This window comes from Engraulis encrasicolus, chromosome 21, assembly GCF_034702125.1.
Source record: "Engraulis encrasicolus isolate BLACKSEA-1 chromosome 21, IST_EnEncr_1.0, whole genome shotgun sequence".
Lineage (NCBI taxonomy): Eukaryota > Metazoa > Chordata > Actinopteri > Clupeiformes > Engraulidae > Engraulis > Engraulis encrasicolus.
Window position 1 is genome coordinate 12,800,918 of NC_085877.1, and position 27,703 is coordinate 12,828,620.

General features: G+C 44.1%; 4 protein-coding genes across 5 annotated transcripts in view; 2 read left to right on the top strand and 2 right to left on the bottom strand.

The window, feature by feature from the left end:
• Positions 1-1,704: 1,704 nt before the first annotated feature.
• LOC134438069 (transmembrane protein 252-like) lies at positions 1,705-11,499 on the bottom strand. Its single transcript, XM_063187657.1, has 2 exons — positions 11,237-11,499; positions 1,705-2,059 (listed from the first exon to the last, which is right to left on the bottom strand). Exons 1-2 carry the CDS (start codon positions 11,497-11,499, stop codon positions 1,705-1,707), a joined length of 618 nt encoding a protein of 205 aa, XP_063043727.1.
• Positions 11,500-16,901: 5,402 nt separating this feature from the next.
• smim15 (small integral membrane protein 15) lies at positions 16,902-18,714 on the top strand. Its single transcript, XM_063186216.1, has 2 exons — positions 16,902-17,021; positions 17,927-18,714. The coding sequence occupies exon 2, from the start codon at positions 18,001-18,003 to the stop codon at positions 18,223-18,225; it is 225 nt and encodes a 74-aa protein (XP_063042286.1). The 5' UTR covers positions 16,902-17,021; positions 17,927-18,000; the 3' UTR covers positions 18,226-18,714.
• Positions 18,428-22,827, bottom strand: ndufaf2 (NADH:ubiquinone oxidoreductase complex assembly factor 2). Its single transcript, XM_063186215.1, has 4 exons — positions 22,570-22,827; positions 21,721-21,810; positions 21,336-21,376; positions 18,428-20,440 (listed from the first exon to the last, which is right to left on the bottom strand). The coding sequence occupies exons 1-4, from the start codon at positions 22,682-22,684 to the stop codon at positions 20,069-20,071; spliced, it is 618 nt and encodes a 205-aa protein (XP_063042285.1). The 5' UTR covers positions 22,685-22,827; the 3' UTR covers positions 18,428-20,068.
• Positions 22,828-23,276: 449 nt separating this feature from the next.
• LOC134436890 (arfaptin-1-like) overlaps positions 23,277-27,703 on the top strand; it is a 23,320-nt gene continuing 18,893 nt past the window's right edge. The window contains exons 1-2 of one of the 2 annotated variants that reach the window (XM_063186213.1): positions 23,277-23,586; positions 25,516-25,606. In XM_063186213.1, coding sequence (XP_063042283.1) covers positions 25,520-25,606 — 87 coding nt within the window. In that variant the 5' untranslated portion in view covers positions 23,277-23,586; positions 25,516-25,519. The remainder of the gene's footprint in view (positions 23,587-25,515; positions 25,607-27,703) is intronic. The other variant, XM_063186214.1, reaches the window with a different exon arrangement.

Below are 27,703 nucleotides of genomic sequence, written 5' to 3' on the forward strand. Positions count from 1 at the left end.
GATCATGTGGAGAGACACGGCCTAGCTGCCCTAATATGGTACTTTGTATTGTGTTGTAAAACCATCTCACTTTACCCACCTGTCTGGGACAAAATGTCTCTGTGCGTTTTATTGTTTATAGATTTCATTGAGAGATATTGTCTCGGAGGGACTGAATTGAAGTTAATCTTTACAAGCAGTGACGGAACGTCTAGGCTGTAAAAGAAAAATGCACGACACAGATTCAGGTACAAAAAGTTGGCCGCAAGTCACAGCCCCATAGCTATGCATTTATTGCAAAGGTTACAACAATACATCGCAACACTTTATCACATGCCTATTACAGGATAGCATGAAAACATGTAAAATACATTTCACATGTGTATTTTACTACAATGGTAGATAGTAAGTTACTTTCACTAACATTATCTGCATTAAAGCCACACTAAGTAGTTATTTAAACTTTAACCCTTAGTCCAGGTGCAGCATCCGTGCAAAGCGTCTGTGCACCAGCGTTGTAATTGAAAGACGGTCTTTTATGTAGCCCTAAAATAACTTGAGTGTACTTTGGCAGGTTGAGGTGAAAGGAGGCAATCCTATACTCTTTTGCAGGAATGCAAAACCCCCACTGGTCTGATGCATCAGCAAATTTGAAATAATTTCAGGCGAGTGGCGCATTGAATGCACCACTCATTTCAGATATAAAACTATTAACTTAATACGTATAAGAGAACTAAAAGTCGCCCCCTGCTGAAAACTGCCACTGCGGTGGGTTGAATGTTCAGCTTTCTTCAGCCGTCACTCATTCAGTGGGTCGCCCCAGACAACCCATGGCCATTTCTACACCTGACATGCCTGATGCATGATTTCTGGACGCTTCTAGAAGTATTCCAGTACTCCATAGCAACCTTCTGAGTGAAGTAAAGCGTAGGCCAGTGCTGTAAACTGTGATGTCATGGGCATGATGGTGGATGCCTACCTACAGTATGTGACTATGCCTCTCCTGGCACTTCAGTTCAGAGCTTTCTCCCTCACAACACACCCCCTCAGTCAGCACACACATACCACATTGTGTCGCCTGCTGCTTCATATCTCTAGCACCTACTAAAACACACTCACGGCACTGGCATTCCATGCTACTGTGTCAGCGCTGGGGATACTTTTGCCAGAAACAAGCTCACAGGACTAAAGTAGCCAACAGACGTCAGCGCTTCTTTTACGGATGCTACCGTGCGCTGTACTTTGTCTTTCCCCATGCCCAACATGAGAGAGACTAAGTGCTGCCTACCAGTGCAAGTGCCCTGTCTTCAGCTCCACTGAACGATACGTCATGCTGTAGCGGAGTGGAGCACATCACACTACAATTCACTACACTGCTCTCACAGACTGTGCTGGTGCCCTGTGGTTTGTAGTAAAGTAGTAAAGTAGTGTCCCGTTTCATCACTCCTGAGAGTCGAGCTCCAGTGTCTCCGGTGACGTTGGGACCGTAGCACAGTGGAGCACACTACAGTGCACGACACTTGGACCGTGGTGCTGCCCTCTGATTTGTAGAAGTACTGTAGGCCAGAGTTCATAAGTGTCCTGCTTCAACACAGCTGAGACTCGGGCTCCAGTCCAGTGTCTCGGCTGGAGCTGAGGCTTCATAGCAGAGAGTGGAGCACACTGTGCTGCCCTCAAAACTCTGCTGCTGTCCTGTGATTTGTGACAGCAGTAGTAGGTCCAGGTTTAGGGGTGACCTGCTTCGTCGCTGTGTTGCTGTGACTGGTGGGCCCCCAGTGCCTCAGCAGGAGTCGGACCCTGACCCAGAGTCTGGTGGTAGGAGTGTCCTGCTTCTGCATCACGGCCGTGCTGTGACTGGTGGGGCTCTCCCAGTGGGTCTTCTGGACGGGGGGCACCGTGACCAAGCGCCTGCTGGTAGGGCGGGGGCTCCTCGTGGCTGAAGGCCTCGTTCACCACCTCGGTGCTGGAGTGGGTGTAGAGCGGCGGCGCCAGGCCCAGCCACACCGACGATGGACCAATAGGGATGGCCCGATGCCCTCTGGCCTCGGACTCCTCGTACGTGGGAGGGTAAAGGTTTGGTCTGTAAAGAGGAAAAAACATACATACACACTGTAAGTATTGTCACCTGTAATTGACTCCAGTATTATGCATTCATTCATTTGGTCTGTAAAGAAAAACACACACACACACACACACACACACACACACACACACACACACACACACACACACACACACACACACACACACACACACACACTTGTGTGTCTTCACAGACATCTTTAACATCTCTCTGGAGCAAGCAGTCATCCCATCACTTTTCAAAGCTGCTACCATCATACCTGTGCCGAAGAAATCATCACCATCATGCTTCAATGACTACCGTCCTGTAGCACTGACGCCCATAATCATGAAGTGCTTCGAACGGCTAGTCCTGTCACACATCAAAGCCACCCTACCCCCACCCTAGACCCCTACCAGTTCGCATACCGAGCCAAGCGATCCACGGAGGATGCAATTTGCTCTGCCCTCCATCCAGCCCTCACCCACTTGGACAATAAAGACTCATATGTGAGAATGCTGTTCATTGACTTCAGTTCAGCATTCAATACCATAATACCACAACAACTCATCAGAAAACTGGACAAACTAGGTTTCAGCACCTCCCTCTGCAACTGGCTGCTGGACTTCCTGATGCAAAGACCACAAGCAGTACGGGTAGGGAACAACACCTCGAGCACCCTGACCCTGAGCACGGGGGCTCCGCAAGGTTGTGTTCTCAGCCCCCTGCTGTTCACGCTGCTGACACACGACTGCACAACGACCCACAGCACTAACCATCTAGTGAAGTTTGCGGATGATACAACACTGGTGGGCCTCATCACCAAGGGCGATGAGACTCACTACAGAGAAGAAGTAGACCTGCTGGCCAGATGGTGCAAAGACAACAACCTCCTGCTGAATGTCAACAAGACCAAGGAGATTGTTGTCAACTTCCAAAGGGTCCAAAAACAACTGCCACCACTGACCATCGACGGCGATGCTGTGGAGAAAGTGAGCAGCACCAAGTTCCTTGGAGTGCACATCAGCGACGACCTCTCTTGGACCACCAACACTACATCACTGGCGAAGAAGGCCCATCAGCGTCTCTACTTCCTGCGCAAACTAAAGAAGGCAAGTGCTACACCCTCCATCATGACAACATTCTACAGAGGAACCATAGAGAGCGTCGTGTCCAACTGCATCACAGTGTGGGGAGGAAGCTGCACGGAGAAAAACAGGAAGACACTCCAGCGTGTTGTGAACACAGCGAAGAAGATCATTGGAGTACCACTCCCCTCCCTGCAGGACATTTACACCACACGCCTCACCCGGAAAGCACTGATGATCATCAAAGACACAAGCCACCCTGCACACAAACTGTTCAGCCTCCTGCCCTCTGGAAAGAGGTACAGGCGCCTCCGTTCCCGTACCACCAGGCTGGCGAGCAGCACAATGCACCAAGCGATCAAGATGCTGAACACTCAACCCACTCTCCCTCCACTGTCAGCCTCTAGCCAGCAAGGCCACTGACAACCCCCAGCCCCCCCCCATCCCCCACCACCATATCTGCGACTGAACATTCCACCTGCACTACTATACTTGTGACTGAACTTTCAACCTGCACTAACTCAAAACACACACACACACACGCACACACACACGCACACACACACACACACACACACACACACACACACACACACACACACACACACACACACACACACACACACACACACACACACAAGCACACTGCACTTTCTGCACTAAACCCAAACATACACACACTGACACACACACACACACACACAGACACACGAACATACACACAAGACGCACACCGCACCTTCTACCTGCACTAAACACATACACACACATACACACACACACACACACACACACACACACACATACAGATGGTGTAACTTCAATCTGCTCATTACCGTGCCGGGCCGCGGCAGCGTACCGTGATCATTACACCCTGTGGCCATTCGGAATGCGGGGGGCAGTATAGCACCGCTTTTGCAGAGCAGCGTCTGCCTGTGTCTGTGGTCTGTTTGTGCTTCCGTCCTTGCCCGTCCCCCAGTTTTAGTAGTAGTAGAAATACAGTCAGCAAATTGCATGTTTTATTTAGCATTGGGCATTTGATAGGGCATTTGATAATAACACAAGTGTGAGCCCTAAACAAGACCACAATGTGAATTTAAACTCGACTTTTTTTCTGTCTTGCATTCACCGTCTCCCAATCCGTCTCTAACTTATTTCAGCACTATTCAAGCCAGGAACGGGTATCCTCAGGATACAGAGTTTGCATACCTACTACAATTTGAACCGGTAAAGACAATTAAAACCGACTCAATCAGACAGGAACACCATTGTAATTAAGTGTGTCCCGTAACGCCAGCATGAGAGAGATCGAATTTTAAATTTGGCGACGACATTGTGTTGCACGTAACATTGGGCATTTGATAATAACACACACGCGAGCCCTAAACAAGACCGCCAGTCGACGGTGTTTTGTTTTTATTATTCTGCATTCATGCCAGGAACGGATTGTGAACACTTATGACCGCTTCTTTGGAGGCTGGATAACCTGTCACACCACGACGTGTCACAAAAGGCTGTGCACTGCATTTAAAAAAAAAAAACACACACAGCAGTCGTATTGTCACGGGGGTGACAAACTTGGACTAACTGTTATTCTCACTGATTGCAAATGTTTGCAGGTGCCAATGGGAAGAGGGAGAAAGGTGATTGGGTGTACGGGGTGGGTATGGGCTTTTTGAATGCAGGTGGCAAGATGGCGAGGAGGATCCGGAGGAGGACGAGACGCACAGCTACCGCACAAGAGAAGGGTCGGAGAGACTACCGCGGCCGGGGGGCAGCCTTGGGAGGGGGGTGAGCTGCACGCCGGTATCCGGATGGGGCCAGGAGAAGATGGGGCACGCGTTCGGTCCTTTGGACGACACAAGCAACAGACGAATGGCGCGGACGGCATATTGCCTGAACGAGGTTTGCGGCCAGAGTCACGAAGAGGTTGCGTTGGAAAGCTGGTGGTGGAGGACGCTCACCACCGAAGTTAAGTGCCACGCCTGGTCACCATAGCCTTCACCTTGAAGCCTCCTCCCGCTGTGTGTGCTGCCCCTGGCCCGCTCTGTCTGTCACTCACTCACTCTCTCACTCCCGGACCCAGCGAATGCACGATCGGAAAAGACTTTTTGCGCAGCGAGGATGGCCACCCCTACACCATCGTTTTATGTGTGCTGTGTTGGTTGCTGTGCTGCTCACGTGTGCTCCTTTAAATAAGTAGCTTAGTTACTCGTGCTGTGTAGGCATATTTTATTCACAATTGGTGATGGGAGTTAGCATCCCCCTGTGCGTTATTCATACGAATTCAGAGACTGGAAGCCTGTTTACCCTTCTCCTATCCCCACCAGCTGATCCGCCTCCGCGTGCCCAGACGAGCCAGGTGGCCCCGCCCAACCTGTCGGAGGCTACGATGCGCACGGACCGAGTGAGAGGTTTGAGGTGCTGATCAGAGACATTGGACCATTGGACCCCGCGGACAGAGAACTGGTTACACATCCACACACACGCGCACACACACACACACACATGCATACAGAACTATGTCTCCAAATAGAAAATAAATACTTGATTTAAATGACTTTGTTGTCTTGGTGTTTCCTGATGTGTACAATGCTCCTCGGGGTAGTTGGTATTAAGTGGGGGTGCCGCTGTCAAACGCGCACCCCCCACCTGTGACAGTATGATAAGTGTTAAGATAAGTGTGAAATTCTTTTTTTTTTTTTTGCTTAGGCCTATTTTTTTGGCAAACGAATTCATTAATAGGCCTAATTACTTCTATTGTTAAGGCGGCTACATAGTATAATTTGTTTTCATTATTTCATAATTGTTGTTGGTGGTAAGCCTATATAGGCTACTATATAGGCTATTTTTAATTAGGCTAGTTGAATGATTCAACCAACCGCCCGAATTTAATTAAAATATTTGGCTATAGGCTACTTTCGATTCGATTGTGTGTGCTCTTCTTAAAACCTGATTTTAATATGGCAACCAAGCATAGGCCCTACACATTGTGAGGGACTAAACAAGTGCGTCCAATGCGAATACTCCCTCTTGTGTTGTTGGAGAGAGAGAGAGCTCTTTTGTGTGCGTGTGGGGGTTTAATCACCCCCTCCCCCACAGACAAACATTCACTCCGTCACACAGTTGAAGACTGTAGTTAGTTGACATCTATGTAAGCGCCCCTCCAGGCGTCTGCCTGTGTTTGTGCTTCCGTGCTTGTCCATCCCCCAGTTTTAGTAGTAGTAGAAATACAGTCAGCAAATTGCACGTTTTATTTAGCATTGGGCATTTGATAGGGCATTTGATAATAACACAAGTGTGAGCCCTAAACAAGACCACCATGTGAATTTAAACTCGACTTTTTTCTGTCTTTCATTCACCATCTCCCAATCCAGTTTGCATAGGCCTACCTACAATTAAATTAAATAAAAAAGACGTTTTTTTAAAAAAAATATTATTATTATTATTAGTGCTTGTGGACACTTGTGAACTATGACTCCTTCTTCGGAGGCTGGATAACCTGTCACACCACGAGCTCTTTTGTGTGCGTGTAGGGGTTTAATCACCCCCTCCCCCACAGACAAACATTCATAGCGTCACACAGTTGAAGACTGGTGTCAGTTGAAATTTATGTAAGCACCCCTCCAAGCCGTGTGAGTTTAACAGTTTGCGGCCAAGAGTTTTTTTTTTCACGAGCGCGCGCGCGCACACACACACACACACACACACACACACACACACACACACACACACACACACACACACGAGAGATGCAAGGCAGAGTATGGATATTGTTTCAAAAGTTTGAATGTTTATTTGTTGTGATGTTACAAATAGCAATAAAAACATAGATCAATAAAAAGGCGTTCAAAAATCAAACTATGCCTAAAAATAAATCCTTACAAAGTCTTTTAAGTGTCCAGGTGTAGGCCTAGCCTAGCCTACTTCAATGTCCTTACTCCCGTGTCCATACTGTAAATCCCATGGTGCAAAAAGTGCAGTTGGCTAGTGACTCAACAAGGGTGGCAGCAACGCAGTCTGGTCTTGATTCAGAATTCACTCAGGACAAAGGCGGCATTCAAAAAAAAATCTAAGTAGGCTATGCCTAAAAATAAATCCTTACAAAGTCTTTTAAGTGTCCAGTCACCTGGATAGGCCTACAGTCATCGACCAAATCATCGATCTAGGTGGTGAGCCCACTGGTAGGTGAAGGGAAAGAGCGCACTACTGCACAAACAACAGGCCGAGTCGCAGGAGACACAGCGAAAGGGACGGAACGCAATTCTGGTTAAGCCGGGCAGAAAGGATGTTTTCTGCTGTCTTTATCTGCAGTGTAGCCTACATTAGGCAACTTGTAAAGGCTGCTGTGTAGGCATTGTCTACTAAAACTCTGTATACTTGTAAAATAAATGTACACTCTTACTGAAATGTCAAGTTTAGCCTACGTTTATTTGTCTATACACAGAATTAAAAATCAATAGGCCTACAATAAAAACAATATGAGGTAATAAAAGAGTATGACGTGTGTGCATCCGTTTTTTTTGTTCAACATTGTTCAACATTGTCATAAGATGGTGCGGAGAACCAGGTAAAGACCACAAATGCCCAGACGCTAACCAGACATGGATACCAAATTATTTCTATTTATTTATTATATTTTCAGGCTTAAACATATGTTAGCCTACTAAATATTGAAAGAAGGAAAAGAAAAGACAGACACGTCGAGGCTACTGGTCGTAGCCTATTACAGCAAATCGAACATGCGCTTTATGCACACATAGCAATAAAGTAAAAGGAATTCAACTTCGGAGCGCAGTGGGTTTCGTGGGTCCGGGGGGGTGGTGATGGCACGTTTGGTGTCTTTCCACCACCCCTGCACGGAGAGTGCATGGATGGAAAGCATATCCATAAAGCATCTGCATTCCTTCTGGAAGAATTAGGCTACAAAGAGCTGGTTACAATTTCAGTAGGCTATTATTTCCATAAAGGAATCGAATAGCCTAATTGTCATAACAAAAGTTGCAGTTTCAGTCAAATAGCTCATATTAAGTGGAGGACGAGTAATATTTCATAAGCATATTTTAGTTCATATATTATGTAATTCATTCTGCAAAAATGAGTATATTTTTCTCTCAAAAATGACATTGGTTTCAATGAGGGCACTCTTGTTCTGGCAGGGACTCGCTTTTCGGCACGACACTGGCTGTGCCAAACATTGTTTAAAAGTTTTTATCAAATTTTGGTCGGCACACAAGGTTTTGGACATACTAATTTCTAGTGGCACCTGGGCTGCGTTTGGTGCATTGATCAGTCATGTAGCCTAGCGTGGGTGAGAGGATGAGATCTTCCTCGGCTGGCGAGCGCTCAGCATGTGTGCCCACGCGTTATCTTCTCTCCCAAGACCCGCCAGTTGCTTACAAGTCAATTTGAGCACGAAAACAGCAAAGACAATGTGATATTTCATTCAAATAGGGCCTACACACTCCAAATAAAACATTGGTCGGAGGGATTTTCAACCGGACCGCAGCGCGAGCAGACAGTCAGTGTGAATGGCCAACTCTACCGGGAAAATCGCCGCTCGCTTACCATCAGTGCGCGAGCCCTGAAAATCGCAGCTCATACACATACACACAGACATACACACTATCACGCACACCGCACCTTCTACCTGCACTAAACACATACACACACATACACACACACACACACACACACACACACACACACACTGCTGCTGGTGTACGGTACTTGACAGACCTCTTTAATATTTATTTTTCTTCAAAATGCTACTATTACCATGTCAGAACGCTATAAAGGACTTTTTTTTAGGAAAAGCACAAAAGCACAACAAATACCTCTTAATGTATGTCCTCTACAAGTCTTCTGTTGTCCAGTCTTGCACTTTAAATGTCTGTATGAGCACTGTCTATGTCCATACTGTCTTAAGTCCATGTATAAGTACTGTCTATGTCTATACTGTCTATGTCCTTACCTAGATTAGTCTATGTCTGTATGGGAAAGCAAGAAATGTAATTTCAAATTCTTTGTATGACCAGTGCATGTAAAGAAATTGACAATAAAACCTACTTGACTTGACACGCACACACACTGCAAGCATCAGGTGATAACCATAATGTATGTATCCATGTCTTCATCTTCATGTTGGTGCATGCCCACATTCATTCATTCATTTACTAATTCAATAATCGTTTGTTTATGGATTACAGTACATTGGCAGTCTTGTGCCATTTGAGAAATGTATGTATGTAATGTTTATCAGTCAATGGAGGCAAAAGGCAACAGACAGTGGTAAAGACAAGCCCATTAGATAGTACAGAACATACAGATAAACTCAACCATAAAGACAGATTTGTTACTCCAATAAAAAAACACACAATTGAAGGGACAAAAATGAACATCAGGACATGCAGAGAGAAGAGATAAAATATTTTTAAAAACACCAGGAACACACCACTGCGTTGCCGTTGCAGCATACGGACTGGACCTATGGCCGATATCAAACTCAATGGTAATTTCCCCTCTCATTGGTATCAACATAAAGGTCATTTCAGGAAGCAACCGGCATTTCGTAAATTATAATATCACCTAGCCAGTCAGACACTGTCAGCCTGTTATCTTGTGTCTATAGTAATACCTAGATTTTATTAGGTTTTATTAGTAGCAGTGATGGGAAAATCTTATACTTCCCTTAATTAACCGACATCCCAATGTTAGACAAGGAGGGGAAAGGTGACTGAAATGGAAGGAAGCAGTAGGTGGTCCATGCTCAACCCAGCCAATTGCATACCCAACTCTCTAATTTGGACAGAAATCATGTGGTCTAAATTAGTTCTAAATTCATTCACTGCACCCTTGAGGACATTGTGAGTCTGCACCTTTCCATTGTACATTAAGTTCAGATGAACCTCCTGCTATCCTTAATTATATTCTAGTGCTACTAGACAAACAGTAGCAGAAGCACTTATTTTTTCACAGGTTCTATTTCAGTGTATCAACATGTAATATCATGTACTGACACTGTCCATACCCTAACCCTAACCCTAAGTATAATGCAAGTGACAATGTTACTGCTGTTGCACACATTGTATACCGAATTAATGCAAAAAAAATAAGCCATTATAAAAGTGTAACTGGACAAGCTAACAGTAAAGGAGACATCCTTAAGAGTCCCATCAGAGCATCACAGCATCCTCACCTGTCCACGGTACATACTGGTACAGAACCCTCATTAAGTATCTTTATTCTACAATTTGCAGGTCGAATTTGGCAGGTTCCTCAAAGACCATTACGTCCTGCTGTGGGAGACCCAATCATTTCTCTGAGGAACTCAATACATTCTCTAAAGAACCTAAAAGTTCTGGGACCCCAAGGAGGACATAATCCTTCACAGTCACATCCTGAATAGCACGGCAGCCAGTCCTCATCTGTCAACGGTGTAGATGTACACCTGGTTCAGAATGAACCCACCTTAAAGGGACAGTTTGGTCAATTTCAACATGCAGTTGTATTGCTCACGCTACCCTTGACTTGTCAGTACCTGGTGATGCCACATTTTTCGGCTCAGCCCTTTCCGAGATATGAGCAATTCTAATGAGGGCAGCGTTTGTTTACATTTTTAAAAAGTGAAACATAGGCCAACTCCAAATATTTTCCCAAAAGGTACTGCTGTTTGCTAGTTGTCTGCTGATGTTTATAACCTTTTGGATGTTTTTTAGGAATAAATAAAAATGTTTTTTTGAAATGTAAACAAAGCGCTGCCCCCATTACAATGACCAGGATCTCGGAAACGGCTGAAGAAGAAGAGAAAAAAAATCTCAGGCACTGACAAGTCCAGGGTAGTGTGAGCATTACAACTGCATGTTGAAATTGACCAAACTGTCCCTTTAAGTATCTCTAATTTACTGTTTTACTACTACCAATAGGACACACAGTAGGCTATCCTTCAGTCACATCCTTAACAGCATGGCAGCCAGTCCTCACCTGTCCACGGTATAGATGTACATCTGGTTCAGAATGAACCCACCTTAACTACTGTTTTACTACTATGAGGACCTACAGTATCCTTCACAGTCACATTCTGAATAGCACGGCAGCCAGTCCTCACCTGTCCACGGTGTAGATGTACATCTGCGATGCGCTGTGTCTCCTCTGCCTCCGCTGCTGCCGGTACAGGTTGCTCTTCATGCCGTGAACGAGGGACCAGAAGGCCCCCATCAGTAGCAGCATGAAGCCTCCCGCCACCAGGATGTAGGCAAAGATGTCGGCCACCGAGATGTCGCTCCCGGCGTCCAGGGACTTCAGGTAGGCCCCCAGGCAGATGAAGCTGAAGCCGGAGAAGAGGAGGACCAGCCGGAGGATGATCCCCATACGTTTACCTTTATTCATGGCCATGGGGGTATACAGTACACTTCTATATGTGCAAGTGTATACTGTGGTAGAGCGAACTGTGTAATGCAGTTCAGTGTTCACTTGGTGAGTGAATGACTTGTCAATCTGCAGGAAGACTGTATAGCAAAGTCCTTGCACTCGCTTTGGATGAAATGCCTGTCTGTAGTCCTCAGGCAGTGTGAGACAACCAACTGTTGCTTATCCGTGACTGGAGTGTGGCTCATGTGGTGGGCTCGTGTGGTGACATCACTTTTATGCCATTTCCAAGAGGGTTGTAACCTCAAGCAGGTGCGGGCATGGCCTGGGTTGTTCATTAACAGGTTTCCCACCTTGGTGGGTCCGTATTATCAGTGGACCGCGGGCAGTAAATTAAGTAATCACATGCCTATTTTACCAGGCAGTCTGGAAGTCGTTTACGATAAGACTTGCTGGGGAAAAACAATGCTGCATAACTGTCTTTCATTGCATGGATGCTTTTTCTCTTGCACAATGTGTTGTCAACCACTATTTATTACAAAGGAATCAAATTTGAATTTTGAATGAATATTCTTTGAGTGCATTCTTACAGCAGAAAAAACAACTTGCCATCCAATTAATCTAATCCTACCCTTCAAAAAAATCCCCTAATTTTTTTTAAACCAGGAAGTTCTGGCTATAAACCCATGTCATCGCATCCTGGCGTATATATGCTTGTGAGATATGGTTTAGTTAACTTCCATTACTTACATAATCTTGAATGTCTACATATGGAAAGCACCTCGATACTTCCAGGAAGGAAGTCATGAAGGAAGGAGCGGCAGAGGAGAAGCCAAGTAGGATTAACTGAATGTGGTCTAGTGGTTAGAGAGTTGGTCTTTCAATCTGGGGGTTGCAGGTTCGAATCCCCCTGACCTCTCCCTACATCTCCATCCATGGCTGAAGTGCCCTTGAGCAAGGCATCTAACCCCACATTGCTCCAGGGACTGTAACCAATACCCTGACAAATAACAATAGCTGTAAGTCGCTTTGATAAAATGAAAGCGTTAGCTAAGTGAATTGTAATGTTCAAAAAGACCATAAAAAGGCAAATCATGACCTTGTGCTGACACTACACTAAAAGACATTTCTGAAAGTCGTTATTTAACCTACTTTATCTATAATACAGTAAATATGAGAGAATGTCTTGTGAGAGAAATTTTATTGCGTTCAGTGGATATTCAAAGGAAAAGGGAGGGTTAGTTCATGGGAATAAGAGGACTGACGCAGGACATGACTCAACACATTTTTAGATTGATTAGATTTTAGATAGATTGGATTACACAATACAGTTGAATCCTATCTATATAATAATGTCATATCATGTCAAGGATAAAGTAAATATATGTGCTTTAGTATGAAATCATTTACATTAATTGGCAGATGCTTTTATCCAAAGTGACTAAATGAAGACAAGTCATTAGCATACAATATGTGGGGAATACCGTATCAGGCCAGGCAGAGTTTGTGCATGTTACATTACATTACGTTACACTTTCCTGATGCTTTTATCCAAAGACACTTACTGTCATTTACAGGGTATTGGTTATGGTCCCCGGAGCAGTATGGGGTTTGGTGCCTTGCTCAAGGGCACCTCAGCCATGGAGTGAAGTAGGGAGTGGAAGGGTGGGATTTGAACCTGCAACCCTCTGATCTTAAGTCCATGTCCTTAACCATAACACCACAGCTGCCCATCACATCAGTTTTTTAAATCATCAGTAAATGAGCAAAAAGTACGAGATATAGTGTTGTGACGTTCGTGAACGAGTAGCGCACAAGATATGCGGCAAATCCGTCCACCCGTTCAAAAGTTATAGAGCAAACAAAAAAATCAGTGTGATGAATAGACACACTCCCAGCCTCTCACACAGATAACTGAAGAACCGTATGCTTTCCGCCCAATCCCTGCCAGGCGGAAATGTCACTAGTAGTACAAACTGGAGATGCCCATTCTGTTTCTTTATTCCACTTTTATGTTGTTGTTGTTGTTGCTGTTGTCACTGATAGAAGCAGTTCTAGTTGTAGTAGAAGCAGCAGCAACAACAGTAGCAGCATACCGGAGGCTCTCATGGTTGCAGTTTTATTATTCCGTCAAATACATGCCATATTTATATGCACATGAGCATTAATAAAAATGTTACAGAACATATTGGTGAATTTTCTTTTACAATCCTTCTTGTTGGCCCTCAACAACAAATCAACCGCCTTCACTCTTTAACCTAATTTTTCCAAACGACAAAAACAAAGCCGTTCCTGAACTACACAATATTTACAACTGACCCCATCCTGTACAAAAAAGATGCTGTGTCAAGCTTTTATGTAAAGTGTAGTGTGTGGAAACCTTGACAGCCCCATTGTAAACGCCAGACAATCTGTTCAAAAATATGATGCGGGCAAAGGGCACCACACCAAGGCCTCTCCTCTGGCACATCTTCAAGCAGCTAAACCAGGCCAACAACACAAGTTGTTGCCAATTGTAACAAACCAGCCAGGATGCCACCATGTAGCACATCATTTGCAGTTTTTTTTTATCACCATGCTTGCTTCCAGTGGCTGCTGACTATGTGTATAAATGCTTCTGTTTCGAGTGATTTTGTTCCTGATGGCTTAAGTACAAAGTACTACACAGATGAAGGCGAGATAACAGAGCGTTGAGGAGAAAAACAGTATCTGGGCTAGACGTAAGAGATAGGGAGTGTGGCAGATGCGAGGGAGATAGTGGGGAATCTTCTGAGATAGATACACAGCCTTGTTTGTATTCGGCCTATCTATCTAAAGGGTGCAGGGCCAAACAACAGGGTTTTACTGCTGCTGCGCCACGGCAGTGGTACAGAGGCATGCGATTGCATGGCGTGCAGACTATAGACTGGCGCGATGACAAGCAGAGAAGCTTGAATAAATGTATGAAAACATTTAAAGGTCCTATTGGGGTTATACAGAGGTGAATGTGCAGTATATATACACGATGAGTGTAAATGACTGATATCTTTCATATGTGTAATGTTTAGGCAATGCTGACAGACATTTTCATTTCCCTTGGGATCAATACACTTTGAAGTATATCAGGATCTACACTAGACTCTACTCAACACTTTTCCATTTTTGTTCAATGTAAAATCACTATATTGTAAAGCACTATTAACCTTTTGATGTTTTGCCCGTTATATAGGCCCTACTTCACACTTTGGGATACAGTATCTACCTGGTCTTAGCTATAAAATCATCTGGAAATGAAAACCCTGAAAGAGACATGCTAATTTCACCTAATTTTACCGCCTGTCACAATGTCATGACATTGCTTGCCTCAGTCAGCTGAATAAAATCAAACATTGTTTGCATCACAGAAGTGTTAACCACTTGTGTTATGCTGATACAAGTGTCAGGAGTAACATAATCTTCATTCATATCCAACCTCAATACACCCTGATCTGCAAGCAAGCATTTCAGAGGCAACACACTCTTCTTTGCTGCATTGTACAATACTTGGTTTTTGCTCTGTTGTCAATGGCCAAATGGTTGGCGTTCCAGTTAGGCCTCTTCCACATTGAAAGCCCAACTGGAAATCTCCCATTGTCATTGTGACACAGCACTCTGCACACTGTGACACAGCACTCCACTGCACACTGCGCACAACGAAATTGAATTGCATTGTCATTGTGACACAGCACTCCACTGTACCCTGTGACACAGCACTCCACTGCACACACAATGAAATTGCATTCATGCCTCACCCGTGCAAGGGGGCAGCCCCCTATGGTACCCCAAGGGAGCTGTGCGGCGGGACGGTACGATGCTCAGGGTATACCTCAGTCATGGAGGATGGGGGAGAGCACTGGGAGTCGAACCGGCACCCTTTGGGATACAAGTCTGACGACTTACAGTACATTCAAGGACATACTGTAATCATAGCCAACATCACTAGCAGATACAAAGTGCACATAATATACAGAACAACAAGTTAAAATTGTTTACCTATATGTTCTGTCTGTTTATTAGAAAGCAAAAGTTCTTCCTGTACAGTGACACACACTTTTCACAATTTCACTTGTGCGTCTCTTGTGAACGGAATGTACGTCCTGGTAGTTTATGAATGACCAGTCACCTCTGATCTATCTACACATGAATGGATCGTTTTATTGCATCCCAGAGGAAGACGCTGGGCAGGCATGAAAGGACGCTGCATTGAAACCCACACTGGGAAATAAAAGTTTATGAGGAGGCCATAATTATGCCAGGTCAACTTTAAACTGAGCAACATCCGACCAAAGCATGTGGAAATAGGTAGCACAAAAAATTGCTGTGGCTTTGTGCACTGTGTAATATTCTACGTAGTTTACATGTATAGTATCCTGAATTCATGCTGCCCATTCACAAATGTTGCCTTTTTTAACGAATGCTTATCACCACCATCAAATTTCAAGTTTTCATTATGACCGGGGAAAAAAAAGTTCATACATGAAAAGGTGGATCTTCTCCATGTTCACCATTTTGAATATCCAGAAATAGACTTTAGCTGCAAAACGTACTGCAATTTGGTCATACTAGTAGGTTGTGTGAATAGTGTGACTAAGTGCAGGCAGAAATGCAGTTTTATGTGTGGTATGCTATGTGTGGTTGATGGCTTTATTAGGTGTGATTATTTTTGTTTGTGGAACTGATGGGTTGACAATGACAGCTTTCTCATTTCAATGTAAGGCCTATTGACTTCAAGGCCGGCATGCCTTATATTTGGCAAGGCCTAATGTGGTAGGCTGTGTACCTGCACATGGTTGAACAAGTTTGCCATCCACTGCATCTTTGAGTAGCCAACATCATATGAAAGACAGCAATGCAGATTAACATGTTAACAATGCAGAGTAACCCTCATAGCACTCACTGCATTCCGTCACACACACACACACACACACACACACACACACACACACACACACACACACACACACACACACACACACACACACACACACACACACACACACACACACACACACACACACACACACACCTGACCTGGGGCTGAGATCAATGTGTGTCTAAGGTGTCCTATATAACCATAGGTCCAGATACAGTACTTCCTTAATTGTGTGGGGAAATTAATTACCCACACAATGTTCAGTCAAGAAGATTTTGTCCTTATATAGGCCTAATAATCCAATGCAGACATAGACAGACGGACAGACAGACACGCATGCACGCACGCACACCTGCACACATCAAAACTGCACTACAAAATGTAATCTATGTTGGCTAAAATAACAGTCTCTTCATGAGTCTTGTGATTTCATGTTTTTGTAGCCCAATTCAAATTGTAGACCTACCATTTCAAATAGGCCTACTGTATTTACCTAGTTGACAATTTAATTTCTACTCCACAACACTAGATGGCGAGAATAACGCCTTGTTTTCAGATTTTTCAACCTAAGTAGAAAATAAGTCAGTCTTGTTTCTTCCGTGTACGGGTGTCAGGAAAAGGAATCGATCATCAGGTGATTTTTCCTTCTTTCATTGTGGTATATTCTACGTTTACTATAATATACATGTTTATGAGGATATACAGTTGTAATATATCATGACCATAGACATATCATGCTAAATGTGTGGTGAACTGTGGCGGATAAACAAATGGTCCAGACTTTGCCGACAGTGAAACTGACTAGCATAGCTAACCACCACCACCCTGCCAACGTTTCAAATGACCGAAGTTTTCCTTTTATGATTGTTATATTGAGGGAAATTCATTAGTTTCAGCCTTATAGAGAGGTGCAAAACCATTGCTAATATGATTGTGATTGTGTTTCAGCATAGTTTACGTCACACACACCATTATAACATCGTTATCCCTTGAGTTAATGGCTTACATTTGGCATTCATATTTTTCACATCAGTAAACCATAATTGCAAAAGTGTAGGTTTGGCTTGGAAAGTGGTGCCTTACAATGGCAAATTATCGGGATGTGCTTCTTGTATAATTATATTCTTTTTTTTTTTTCTTTTTTTTTAAGAAAAGTGTTGGGGACAAGCTAGTTTAATCTCAAAGATGGTAATATGGACATGTCCCCATAGTTGTCATAAGAAGTAGACCTACCTATTTGCTTAAATTCTGGGATTCGTGTTGGCCAACCTTAACAGTTCTCTTTCATTTCATAGTACATGCATTACTCATTCCTTTGTGTGGGCTTCAGAACTGCATTAGGTATTTTGTCTTAAAATGGTCCTCACAAATATTATGCCACACAAAGTATGTCAGCGCAAAGTTACTTTTGCTGATTTTTACCATGACAAGACTGATTGTTGGAGGACCATGTAGATGGCATTTTGATGGAGCCCTAGCCAATTGCCTAGTCTGCCTGTGGGTAACACTGTCCTTACCATTATTGTATTGTTACTACAGTACCAACAGTGCCACACACCACCATTCAACGAAGCTGCAACTAGGACCCCTGTTGTAGAATCCTGTGTAGAACGATGATCGATTTCCGCGCTTGGGCCGAGTACGTGGTGGAGTGGGCAGCCAAGGACCCGTACGGTTTCCTGACCACGGTCATCCTCGCCCTCACGCCGCTCTTCATCGCCAGCGCCCTGCTCTCCTGGAAGCTGGCGAAGATGATCGAGGCCCGGGACCGTGAGCAGAAGAAGAAGCAGCGGCGGCAGGAGAACATTGCCAAAGCCAAGAGGGCGAAGAAGGACTGAGTCCAGCCGAGCCCGGGCCACATGTGGCCCATGCCAAACAGGAGGAGGAGAAGGAGGTGGTGCTGCAGTGGATTCACAGTCTACGGTCGTGTCGCATCAGGTGCCCGGCCCCTCTCTCTCTTCTGTCTGGCCCTCCTACTGGTGTGTGTTGGTGGTGAGGACGAGGATCATTCATGGAGGACCAAAGAAGAGGTTTTCTTGGGGGGGGAGGCCTTGCGTATGGGTACACACAAGACTGGTGTACACTGTCACAAAAGCATGTGTTAGGTTCCATGCTTTTTCGGGAGGGACTTTTGTCAGGCAAGATTAAAAAAAAAAAACCATATGAAATCGTATCTCACACATACACACCCACACATGAGAGTGGCACAGCACTGCCCCGAGTTGCTGTTAATGCAGTGTGCATTCCATTTATTAACTATTGTTGAAGGATTTTTCCCCTCCCCACTTGACTAATAAATAACATTTCAAATCGTTTTTAAAAAATCACTGGTGTGACAGCATTCCTTACATACTACCATACTTAAGATTTATGTAATGATCTATAGAATGCATCTGCAAGGGAAAGCTACACCTGTTCTCTTTAAAGACAGCCTTAAATCTCAACCTTATGGTCAAGAACATAATTTTGTAATACTGAGAAGAAGCACATTAAAGCAATGCCAAGCCATTTTTGTTGCAAGCCAAATTGTCATTCGGAACCACTAAGAGACAATCTGCTTTTACAAATCCCCATAAACCTAATAGGCCAAGAAAGTTGTTGAAACAAATTAAGGGGTGCCTTCTACACTATTAGAAGGTAAATAACCCACCAAAAAAGATTTTCTACACATTATTTGCATAGCTGAAGACACTAATTGAGTGTTGCTTGTTGACATTACTGTAGAAACTAAAACCCTGAAAGAGACGTGCCAATATCACACGATTCTCATTTTACTTTTTCATCACAGTCATAACATTGCTTTCCTCTGTCGACTGAATAAAATCAAACTTTGTTTGCATCGCAGAGGTGTTCACCACTTGTTCTGCCGATACTAGTGTCAGGAGACAGAATATCCATTCATTCTCACATTTATTAAACAACCAACATATCAATATCCAACTTCAATACACCCCGACCGGCAAGCAAGCATTTAAGAGGCAACAGTTTTCTTTACGGAGGGCAGCGTCATTCGGACCAAGATAGGCATCCAGGTTATGAGACGGATTCCGCAGTTTACATTGTGCAGTTTTCCCCACCAGCCCAGAATAGCAGCATATCCACAGTTATAACTTATATAACATAATAATTCTAACAAACAGTGGGCTATTTGTGTTACCTATAATGTGAGCAACACCCCATCTTCTCAAACAAACTGGTTACATTCCATTATCCTACCTCCCGTCCTCCACCTGTGCTTGTGGCCTCACGCTTTGCTGACGCCTCAACTCTGTGGACACAGTTTCCCCATTGGCAGCCTGGCCACAACAACTTTTGGGAGACTTTTCCCCCTTCAACATCCCGCCTGCAAATGAGAAAATGACCTTTGAATTGCTCTTTTGCGAGACATTGAATTAGACTTCTGTCGTCAATTATGAGGCCACAAGGACAAGGTAGGACGGGAGTCAGGATAATGGAAGGAACAGTGTGTCCACTGGGATTGGACCCACCAGTGTCCTACCAGTTGAGGTAGAACTCTGCAACATACTCCCCATGAAGTGCTCCAAATTAGGCTGCATCACATCGTCCCCTAAAGTCAATGTCCTTTTTTAGTCTGCATGACTTGGAAAGGCTTCTCAATTCCCACTGCAGTTAGTGTCAATAATAAACAAACATGGCCACACAAAACTCCACAATCTAGGGTTACTTCTTAGCTCCCGGAGGCATCCATGACCCTGGTTGAAAGGAACCCCCTGTGCTAACGGGGTCTTCGCTGACCTCCGGTTTGCCGAACGCGGTGGACGCGGCGTGTCCTTTAGCCTGTGTGGTCTGCTTGGATCCTTGAGGCATCCACGACCCTGGTTGAAAGGAACTACCGGTGCTGACTGGGTCTTCTGTGACCTCGGGTTTGCCAAATGCGGTGGACGCGGCGTGCCCTTTGGCCAGCGTGGTCTGCGTAGGCCGTGACACGAGCCCTTCCTCGTACTCCTTGGCCTGCAGAGCCAGGTCCCTCTCGTCCACCTCACGAGCCTTCTCCTTGATGTGCTCCCGGTAGCGCTCGTTCTTCAGAAGCTCCTGCACAACAGAGATGTCAAAAATTAAAGTAAAAGTTTTAAAAGAAACCCAAACGGTTTCCTTCACAGGCAACTTATCCGAGTAACCAGTAGACCTGTGTACTTGTCTTACGATCAACTGACTCTGCGCTGATTGTATACGATTTTGTGGTGGGTTCTTGCTATGTTTTTAGTGTTTTTCAGTAACAACACAGTCCATCTACCTCATTAGGTACAATGGAGTAACTTGTGTAACAGCTATGTAATATCCTGTGCTAATGCTGTGAATACACCATGGATGTACTATTACTTTTGACACATCTACCAAGAAGTACAAGTACAAAGAGGGAGGCAGAGGGAGAAAGGGCTGTGAGGGGCACAAGCTGTATTGAATGTGCAACAGCAATAATTTAAGCTTACTATAAATTCAGAATAAACTGGGTTTATATCATTTGTATTATTCATTCTCCTTGACAACCTTGAAGTGAGCTTTCAGAGAAAATAATTCACTTCGTGAACTGTGTGAAAATGTAATGGGTGGATCAATTTTGACAAATAATGGTCATTTTAAAAAAACGTGTTGACAGAAAAACAATGCAAGTCTGTGAGATCAATGGCCATGGGGACTCAAGTTTCTATAAAGCCAACTGGGCAGCCACAGGCTAGTGATTAGGGAAGTGGTCTTAGGATCAGATGATTGCAGGTTCGAATCCCACCCTTACTTCTCCCAACACCTTCATCCATGGCTGAAGTGCCTTTGAGGCACCTTACCCTACATTGCTCCAGGAACTGTAACCAATACCCTTTAATATCTGTAAGTGGCTTTGGATAAATTGGATAAAAGCATCAGCTAAGGGTAGTGCATTGTACCAAGCCAACTATGTCCATGGACATCCGTTCAGTAAGTAATGGCATACCTCAAAGGTGGGAGGCTCCTTTCGACGGCCCCGGATCCACGCTGTAGTGCCCAGGAAGATAATTAAGTGTCAAGTTAACAACGGGACATTACAACTCATAGCACATCAACAAAATGTTAAATCAAAGAGTACTGTGAATATAGCATAAAAAAACTGAACAACACGACACCTGTGGTTATGTCAAATATTTCCCAAGTAGTGCACAATGCAAAAATATATTTGGGGGGCCCTAAACCACCCCTTCTCTTTTCTCAGAGACTACAGATGTGTTGATGACTGAATGCAGGCAACAATGTTGTAGAGCAGAAGGCATAAGCTGGGAATTATTGAATATAAGTATATATTAAATACTTCCGCTCAGTCATTCAAACAAGGCAGTCCTTACCATCCCATTCTGAAGGTATGTTTCCCTCCAAGTACTCAAATTCATTTGGGTTCGATGCGACCACCAGTCTCTTCGCCCCCACGACTCTTCCTGCATAGAAAAGGTATCAAGATAGACATGGTTATGCCTTGTTATCAACCAAAACAGTTAAATGGTTATAGGCTATAGGCCAGGGGTGGAGAATCTATGTCTTGAGGGCCTTTTACGGCCCTTGAGGCTGTCTTATCTGGCCCTGATATAATTTCGACGTTATGCAGTTTCACATGAAATATGAGATGTTTTGGAAAGGCATCTTAGCAAATACATTGACAATATAATCAAGTCATGTTTTCACGGGACCTAGGGTGGGGTCTGTTCAAAGTGCCCACCTTCAATATAGGCCGTGAGTGCAGGGGGAAATCCTGGATTGTGTTCATAGTATACGGCCCTTGGAGGACTTCATAAAATTTGAAGTGGCCCTCGAAAGAAACCGGTCCCCCCCTTGCTATAGACTAAGGAACATTGACACAAAAAGCCCCATAAATCTAGCCTAGCAAAGTAGACTAACCTAGCACCTATGCCAACCTGAAGTCATGTATGGGCAGCGACCTGTAGCCTAAGCACTTAATAGATTAGCCTACCAGACGGGCCATCTGCATAGTTGGCAAACAAGGGTGTTTACATCAGAGGTAGTCTACTGTCTGTTGTGTTCTACATGTAAACATTAGTCTTATGCACTTAGGCAAAAGCGGAGTGTTGCTTCAATTGCATTCATTTGCGTAATAGATGTTGATGTTGTTGTGTTGAAGTGTTTGAAAAGATCAAGTGCATGACACTTCCAAGTGTAACTGGTTCGCTTGTGTAACTCACCTGTCCATGTCTTCTGCTCTGGTATAATGTAATATTTATTCCCAAGATGATCAGTCCCCACGAGTTCCTTGACCACACCAAACGTCCTTCTCAAAACACTTGTAAATCGACTCATTTTCACTTATGAGAGAAATAAAACGAGGTACACGTACGTGACCTTCTACAACTACGGTGCCATGCTGTGACTGCGAGAATCACAAGCAGTGACGTCACAACAACAAAAAAACACTTCCGTGCGTGTCATGGCCATACAAGCTACCAAAATAAAAGCGTTTGGTGAACGGGGAAAATAGAGGATTACTTTTCTGCTGTAAGAATATTGCTGTATGGGTGATGAGTCTCAGATCCTGGACAAAAAAATATGAAGTGTATTAAAAAACAAATATAAATATTTAATCTCATCAGATGTGCATTAAGCAACAGCAGACAGGTCCATTTTGCAAAGCAATGTTAATGTATGTGTAGTACCTCACTGCAGTGGCACAGTCAGGTGAAGTTGCAATCAAGCACAAAAATTATTAAGCTTTAATTAAATTGATAATAGTTGTGCATTACATTGATGATCAATGATTGATCGTGCGTGCGCACTACGGTAAATGTCACTCTCAATCAGTGAATGCCACATTGAAATCATTGCCTTGGGAATTTGGGTTTTGTCAAGCCGTTGGTGATTGACAACCTAAAAATGTAACTTGTAATTTTAGCAGTTATATAATCTGAAAGAATGTTTGAAAGCAGCTTTCCAATTCTTCGTCACAATTATTCCAGGAGGCGCGTGTGCTCCCAAACAGGGTGCATTTTGTCCTGTTCTGAATCTGTTCCTCTCTTCCGGTTTGAAAACAGAAGTTTGCTGTGTTCATGCTAGTTTGCGATGAAGTTTCATGGCATTTAGGGACATTATTAACAGCATAAAACTTATCCAAACATTACGTGCCTATGCAAACGTTTGAGGCACACGGGTCAGTTCGGTATCAACAAAGCGATTGCAAGAGGAGCGCGTAGGACTTTGGGTGAAAGGTAACGCAGAAGCAACTGTGGGCGTTGTTTAGTTAAAACTCAAGTTACCATCCATCACGATAGTGAAGTAGCTTAAAGGGTAAACTTATTAATGTTATATGCCTGACTTTGGTGAATAGAGTGAAAAGGACTGCTAAACAAATGTATTTGTCCATCCAATGGAAACACAACCTACTTATTTCAGCTGTTCGACTTCGTGGTGGTTCTTGGAACTTGAAAAGAAACGCCCTTTGTTTATCAAACAAAAATAGATTGTCGACAGGGCTTATATTTTGCAGTGTTTCTGTATTTCGGTATTGTTCTGTCTGTTTCAAGCAAGTCTGTGCCAAATAGATTCACAGATTTCTCATAGCTACGTGTCACCATCCCTCTTTAGAACAGCCTGTAGTGTTCTTTCTGTGTTTTTGTGACCAGTTATGGCCGGTAGAGGGCAGCAGTAGGTCAGCGCTCGAGTGCTAGTGAGCGTTACAAGTTCTCTGGTTGTGAGAAATTCCCTTTTTGTCTTGAATAAATAAAGAAGTCAACTGTGGTTTTCCTAGTTCAGACCATTCCGTGTCTCAGCAATGTTCCCCATTGCAAGTATTGAAAGCAGCCCAATATAAAAAACTTTGCTGAAACAGTTTTTATTGAGTTTCAGAATCCTACATTTCCCAATTCCAACAAAATTGAAATCCAACCTTTGTGTAGACACAAATTATTTTATGTGCACATTGCATGTAACTGACTAATGTAAGTAAAAAGGGCACCTTATCTACTTGCTATAACTTGCTGTCACTTGACCTGTCATGTTCTACAAAGCACAGTGCTGACACACTACAATAGCACACAGCTGCACAGGTGGAGCAGGCGGCCCAGCCTTCTGTTCAAATAGGTGGATGTCACACTGTCAGAGACAGCACCCCTGCCATAGCGTTATCAGCCCTTTGAAAACAACACTCCACCATGGATTTGACGTCAGGAAGGATCAGTGAACAAGCCAATACATGCTTGCCACAGTGTAATTGATGCTAGAGCCTCTGTTATAACCTTAATATCACCAAAATGGTTAAGACCTAGTCTTAATCGGCTACTTAAGACTGCTTTTTCATAGAAATGGTATTGTAATGAAGTTGAGTGTTTTCAACAAAGACTGAATAGGCCCATTGATGGGCCCAGCTGCAGTTAGAGACAACATGCAATTGTATTTGCTCACTCTACCCTTGACTTGTCAGCACCTGAAGATGCATAATTTTTTCCAATTTTTTTGTTCAGCCTTTTCTGAGATCCTAGCCAGCTATTGGTGGCATGGATTCGTTTATGACATGTCTTATGAGAAGGATGTCTGAAATGTCTTAACATACTGCAAATATCATCCCAAAAGGTAGTGTGGTCTTGCAAGGTGTCTGCTGATGTTGTATAACTTTTTGAATGAATCATAGAAATGCATCAAAATGCGTAGGGTCGAATTAGTGTACTCCAGTTATTTTCCCCCAAGGGCCAAATTTTGTTGCGCAAATGAGGCCGAGGGCAAAACAAATCGTCCGCCCATATGGCCACAGATGACACACATATAAGGTGTCATTCGCTCCATGCCATTTTCAAATGTTTGCCATGCCCGTGCCAGATCTGGCCCGCGGGCCATCATTTGGAGACCACTGTTGTACTCTGACTCTTTTCCCAAGTGGTAGTGTGGTCTTGCAAGGAGTCCTCTGATGTTGCATGGGCTTTGGAATGAGTCGTTGGAATTTCTTGAAATGTGGGTCTGAAGTTGAGGTCTGGTGCTGTGTACTGGTGCTTTATTAATGTCCACAAGTGTAGATTGTGTACACTTATTTCTGTTGTTGGTCACATTTACTGGCCATTACATGGCTTGTTAAAATCATAATGCTTCGGTTATTTGTATAAAGTCAATCAATGACTAATTATGCAAATGGTGCTCTTTTCTCTCAGCAGTATGGATGACGCCTTGAGGTCCCTGCCTACCAACGCCTCCTTTCCCAGCAATGGGAGAGACCAAAGCCATCAGGATATGTTCCAGAGGGTGAGTTGAGGTGTCCTTCTCATAACGCAAAAAACTACCAATAAGCTTATCATGATTACTACGGGGCACATATATAGGGATTGAGGAAGTAAAATGTGCTGAAGTGTCCCAGTACAGCCCCTATTCATTTATGGGATTCATTAATGTCATTGCATAACATTACTTCAGACTTCATTAAATTACATTACATTACATTACATTACAGTGCATTGCACTGCATTACAATACATAACAGTACATTGATCAAACCATTTATTCAAAGAGACTCAGTTGTTCAGATACACAGCGTTTGTCCCAATCCCTGGAGCAATGTATGGTTATGTAATTATTATAACGGATTTTAACCGATGCCAACTTGCTGAGTTTCGCTTGGAACGTTAGTAAGCCTCCCTCCCGAAGTCTCATACTGTATCGGTAGCGCTGAGCCATTGGTTTGGACCTTTAGCTCGCCTCAGTGGTTGCCTGATTTTCATAGACTTCAGATCACTACCGCGATTCTGGTCTGACCAGGGCTATGTCTCAAATGACACACTTTTGTCAGTGCACTGACAGTCAGTGCACAGTGCACACAGTGCACTGTGGTCTTCAGTGCATAGTGTTGTGGAAAAATTTGAGCACTATGCACTGTGCCCTCGCTGGAAGTGACGTCTGAGCATGGCATTAGCTCGCCAAAATATGAGTTGGCTACTGTTTACAATGCACAGCGTCTGGTGCTTGTATTTCCATGTCCTTCACCCCAAAGGACAACAATCACACATACAATACTTTGGTTGGCATGAAAAGGTTGGTGCCCCATCAACATTACTTACAGAATTAGGAAACTGTTGACCAAACTCTTCTACTGAACTGAATGCCACATTTCCTCTGTGTCATTGTCAACATGGCCGCCGTTTAGTGCATGCAGTGTCCATCATTCAAGCACTGCATTTTTCCGCCATTGTTAGGGGATCATCCTGGCACTTTCAGTGCACTGGCACAACTGAAATTTTCAGCGGGAGCGCCCTAGGCACTGAAAAACAGTGCCCGAAGTGCACAAGTGCGGCATTTGAGACACAGCCCAGTACTATAACGATTAGCATTTCCATACAGGAAGAACTTTGTTTCCATGGCCTGGTTAACCAGCCTCCCTCGGCTTGCTACTGGTTGAGGGATGTGCCAAAGTTTAAACCAAACATTTCTTAGCCCAATAGAACGTCTCTGCTTAAACCACGTCACTGCCTTGAACTGGCCTCTACCCAGGACGGTTGGAAATGCTCAGTTGATTGGCTCCAGACAAAGTGGGTGGAGTTCCCGCTGTAGCGGGATTGAGCAAGCTCCTGGCCCTACTGTGTGTAGATGAGCCGAAGGCGTTGCGTCACCAGTAGGGCAGAGCCCTGCTACCTCAGTGGTATCGTGCTCTGCCGCCCATACCCGAACTGGAGCGCTGACTGGTAGGTGACCATTTCGAGCTCCGAGTGGCGAACTAGCGCAGATGACCTTAGTTACAGTTAGATGGCTTAATCAAGGCCACTTCAGCCATGGACAAGGCTGTAGGAGATAGGAGATAACCTTGCAATCCCAAAACCCAATTCCTTCTGTGACCCATAGGTCGCTCGATCCCATGCACTTGGGATTCATCTCATTGTCTAACCGTCCGTCCTCGCCTTGTGCTTGTGTCCTTGTGATGCGAGGCAAGACGAGACGTCATTGACGATAGAAGTTCTAATCAATATCATGCAAAAGCACAATTCAAAGTTAATTTTCTCATTTGCAATCAGGATGTTGAATGAGGAAAAGTGCCAATGGAAACACAACAGGTGTTTCAAGGTGAGGCATCAGAAAAGTACCAGGCTACAAGCACAAGGCAGCAGGTTAGATCATGACACGAACCTTTAGTTTATCTTTCTTCCTACAGTAGGCCTATGATGTCATTTCCTATCAGGCTAATAATTAAGTGCTCTTGTAGCCAAACCCGCTCTGGTATCCATTGACTGGCTGACTGACTCATTGACTGATAAGACTGTCATTCTGTCCAGGGCCACAACAACAGGTGGTTATTTAATGATCCTATTCAAAGGGTGCTGCACGATGGATGATGTCATTGACCTGCGGACTGTT

What these genes read in the sequence shown, in the direction of transcription:
- smim15 (XM_063186216.1), top strand. Translation starts at nt 18,001, where the DNA reads ATGATCGATTTCCGCGCTTGGGCCGAGTACGTGGTGGAGTGGGCAGCC.
- LOC134438069 (XM_063187657.1), bottom strand. Translation starts at nt 11,499, where the DNA reads ATGGGGATCATCCTCCGGCTGGTCCTCCTCTTCTCCGGCTTCAGCTTC. An exon ending in TACATCTACACCGTGGACAG is followed by an intron (nt 2,060 to 11,236) that starts GTGAGGACTGGC and finishes TCCTCTTTACAG; the next exon opens with ACCAAACCTTTACCCTCCCA.
- ndufaf2 (XM_063186215.1), bottom strand. Translation starts at nt 22,684, where the DNA reads ATGAGTCGATTTACAAGTGTTTTGAGAAGGACGTTTGGTGTGGTCAAG. An exon ending in CATACCTTCAGAATGGGATG is followed by an intron (nt 21,377 to 21,720) that starts GTAAGGACTGCC and finishes TGGGCACTACAG; the next exon opens with CGTGGATCCGGGGCCGTCGA. An exon ending in AGGAGCCTCCCACCTTTGAG is followed by an intron (nt 20,441 to 21,335) that starts GTATGCCATTAC and finishes TCTGTTGTGCAG; the next exon opens with GAGCTTCTGAAGAACGAGCG.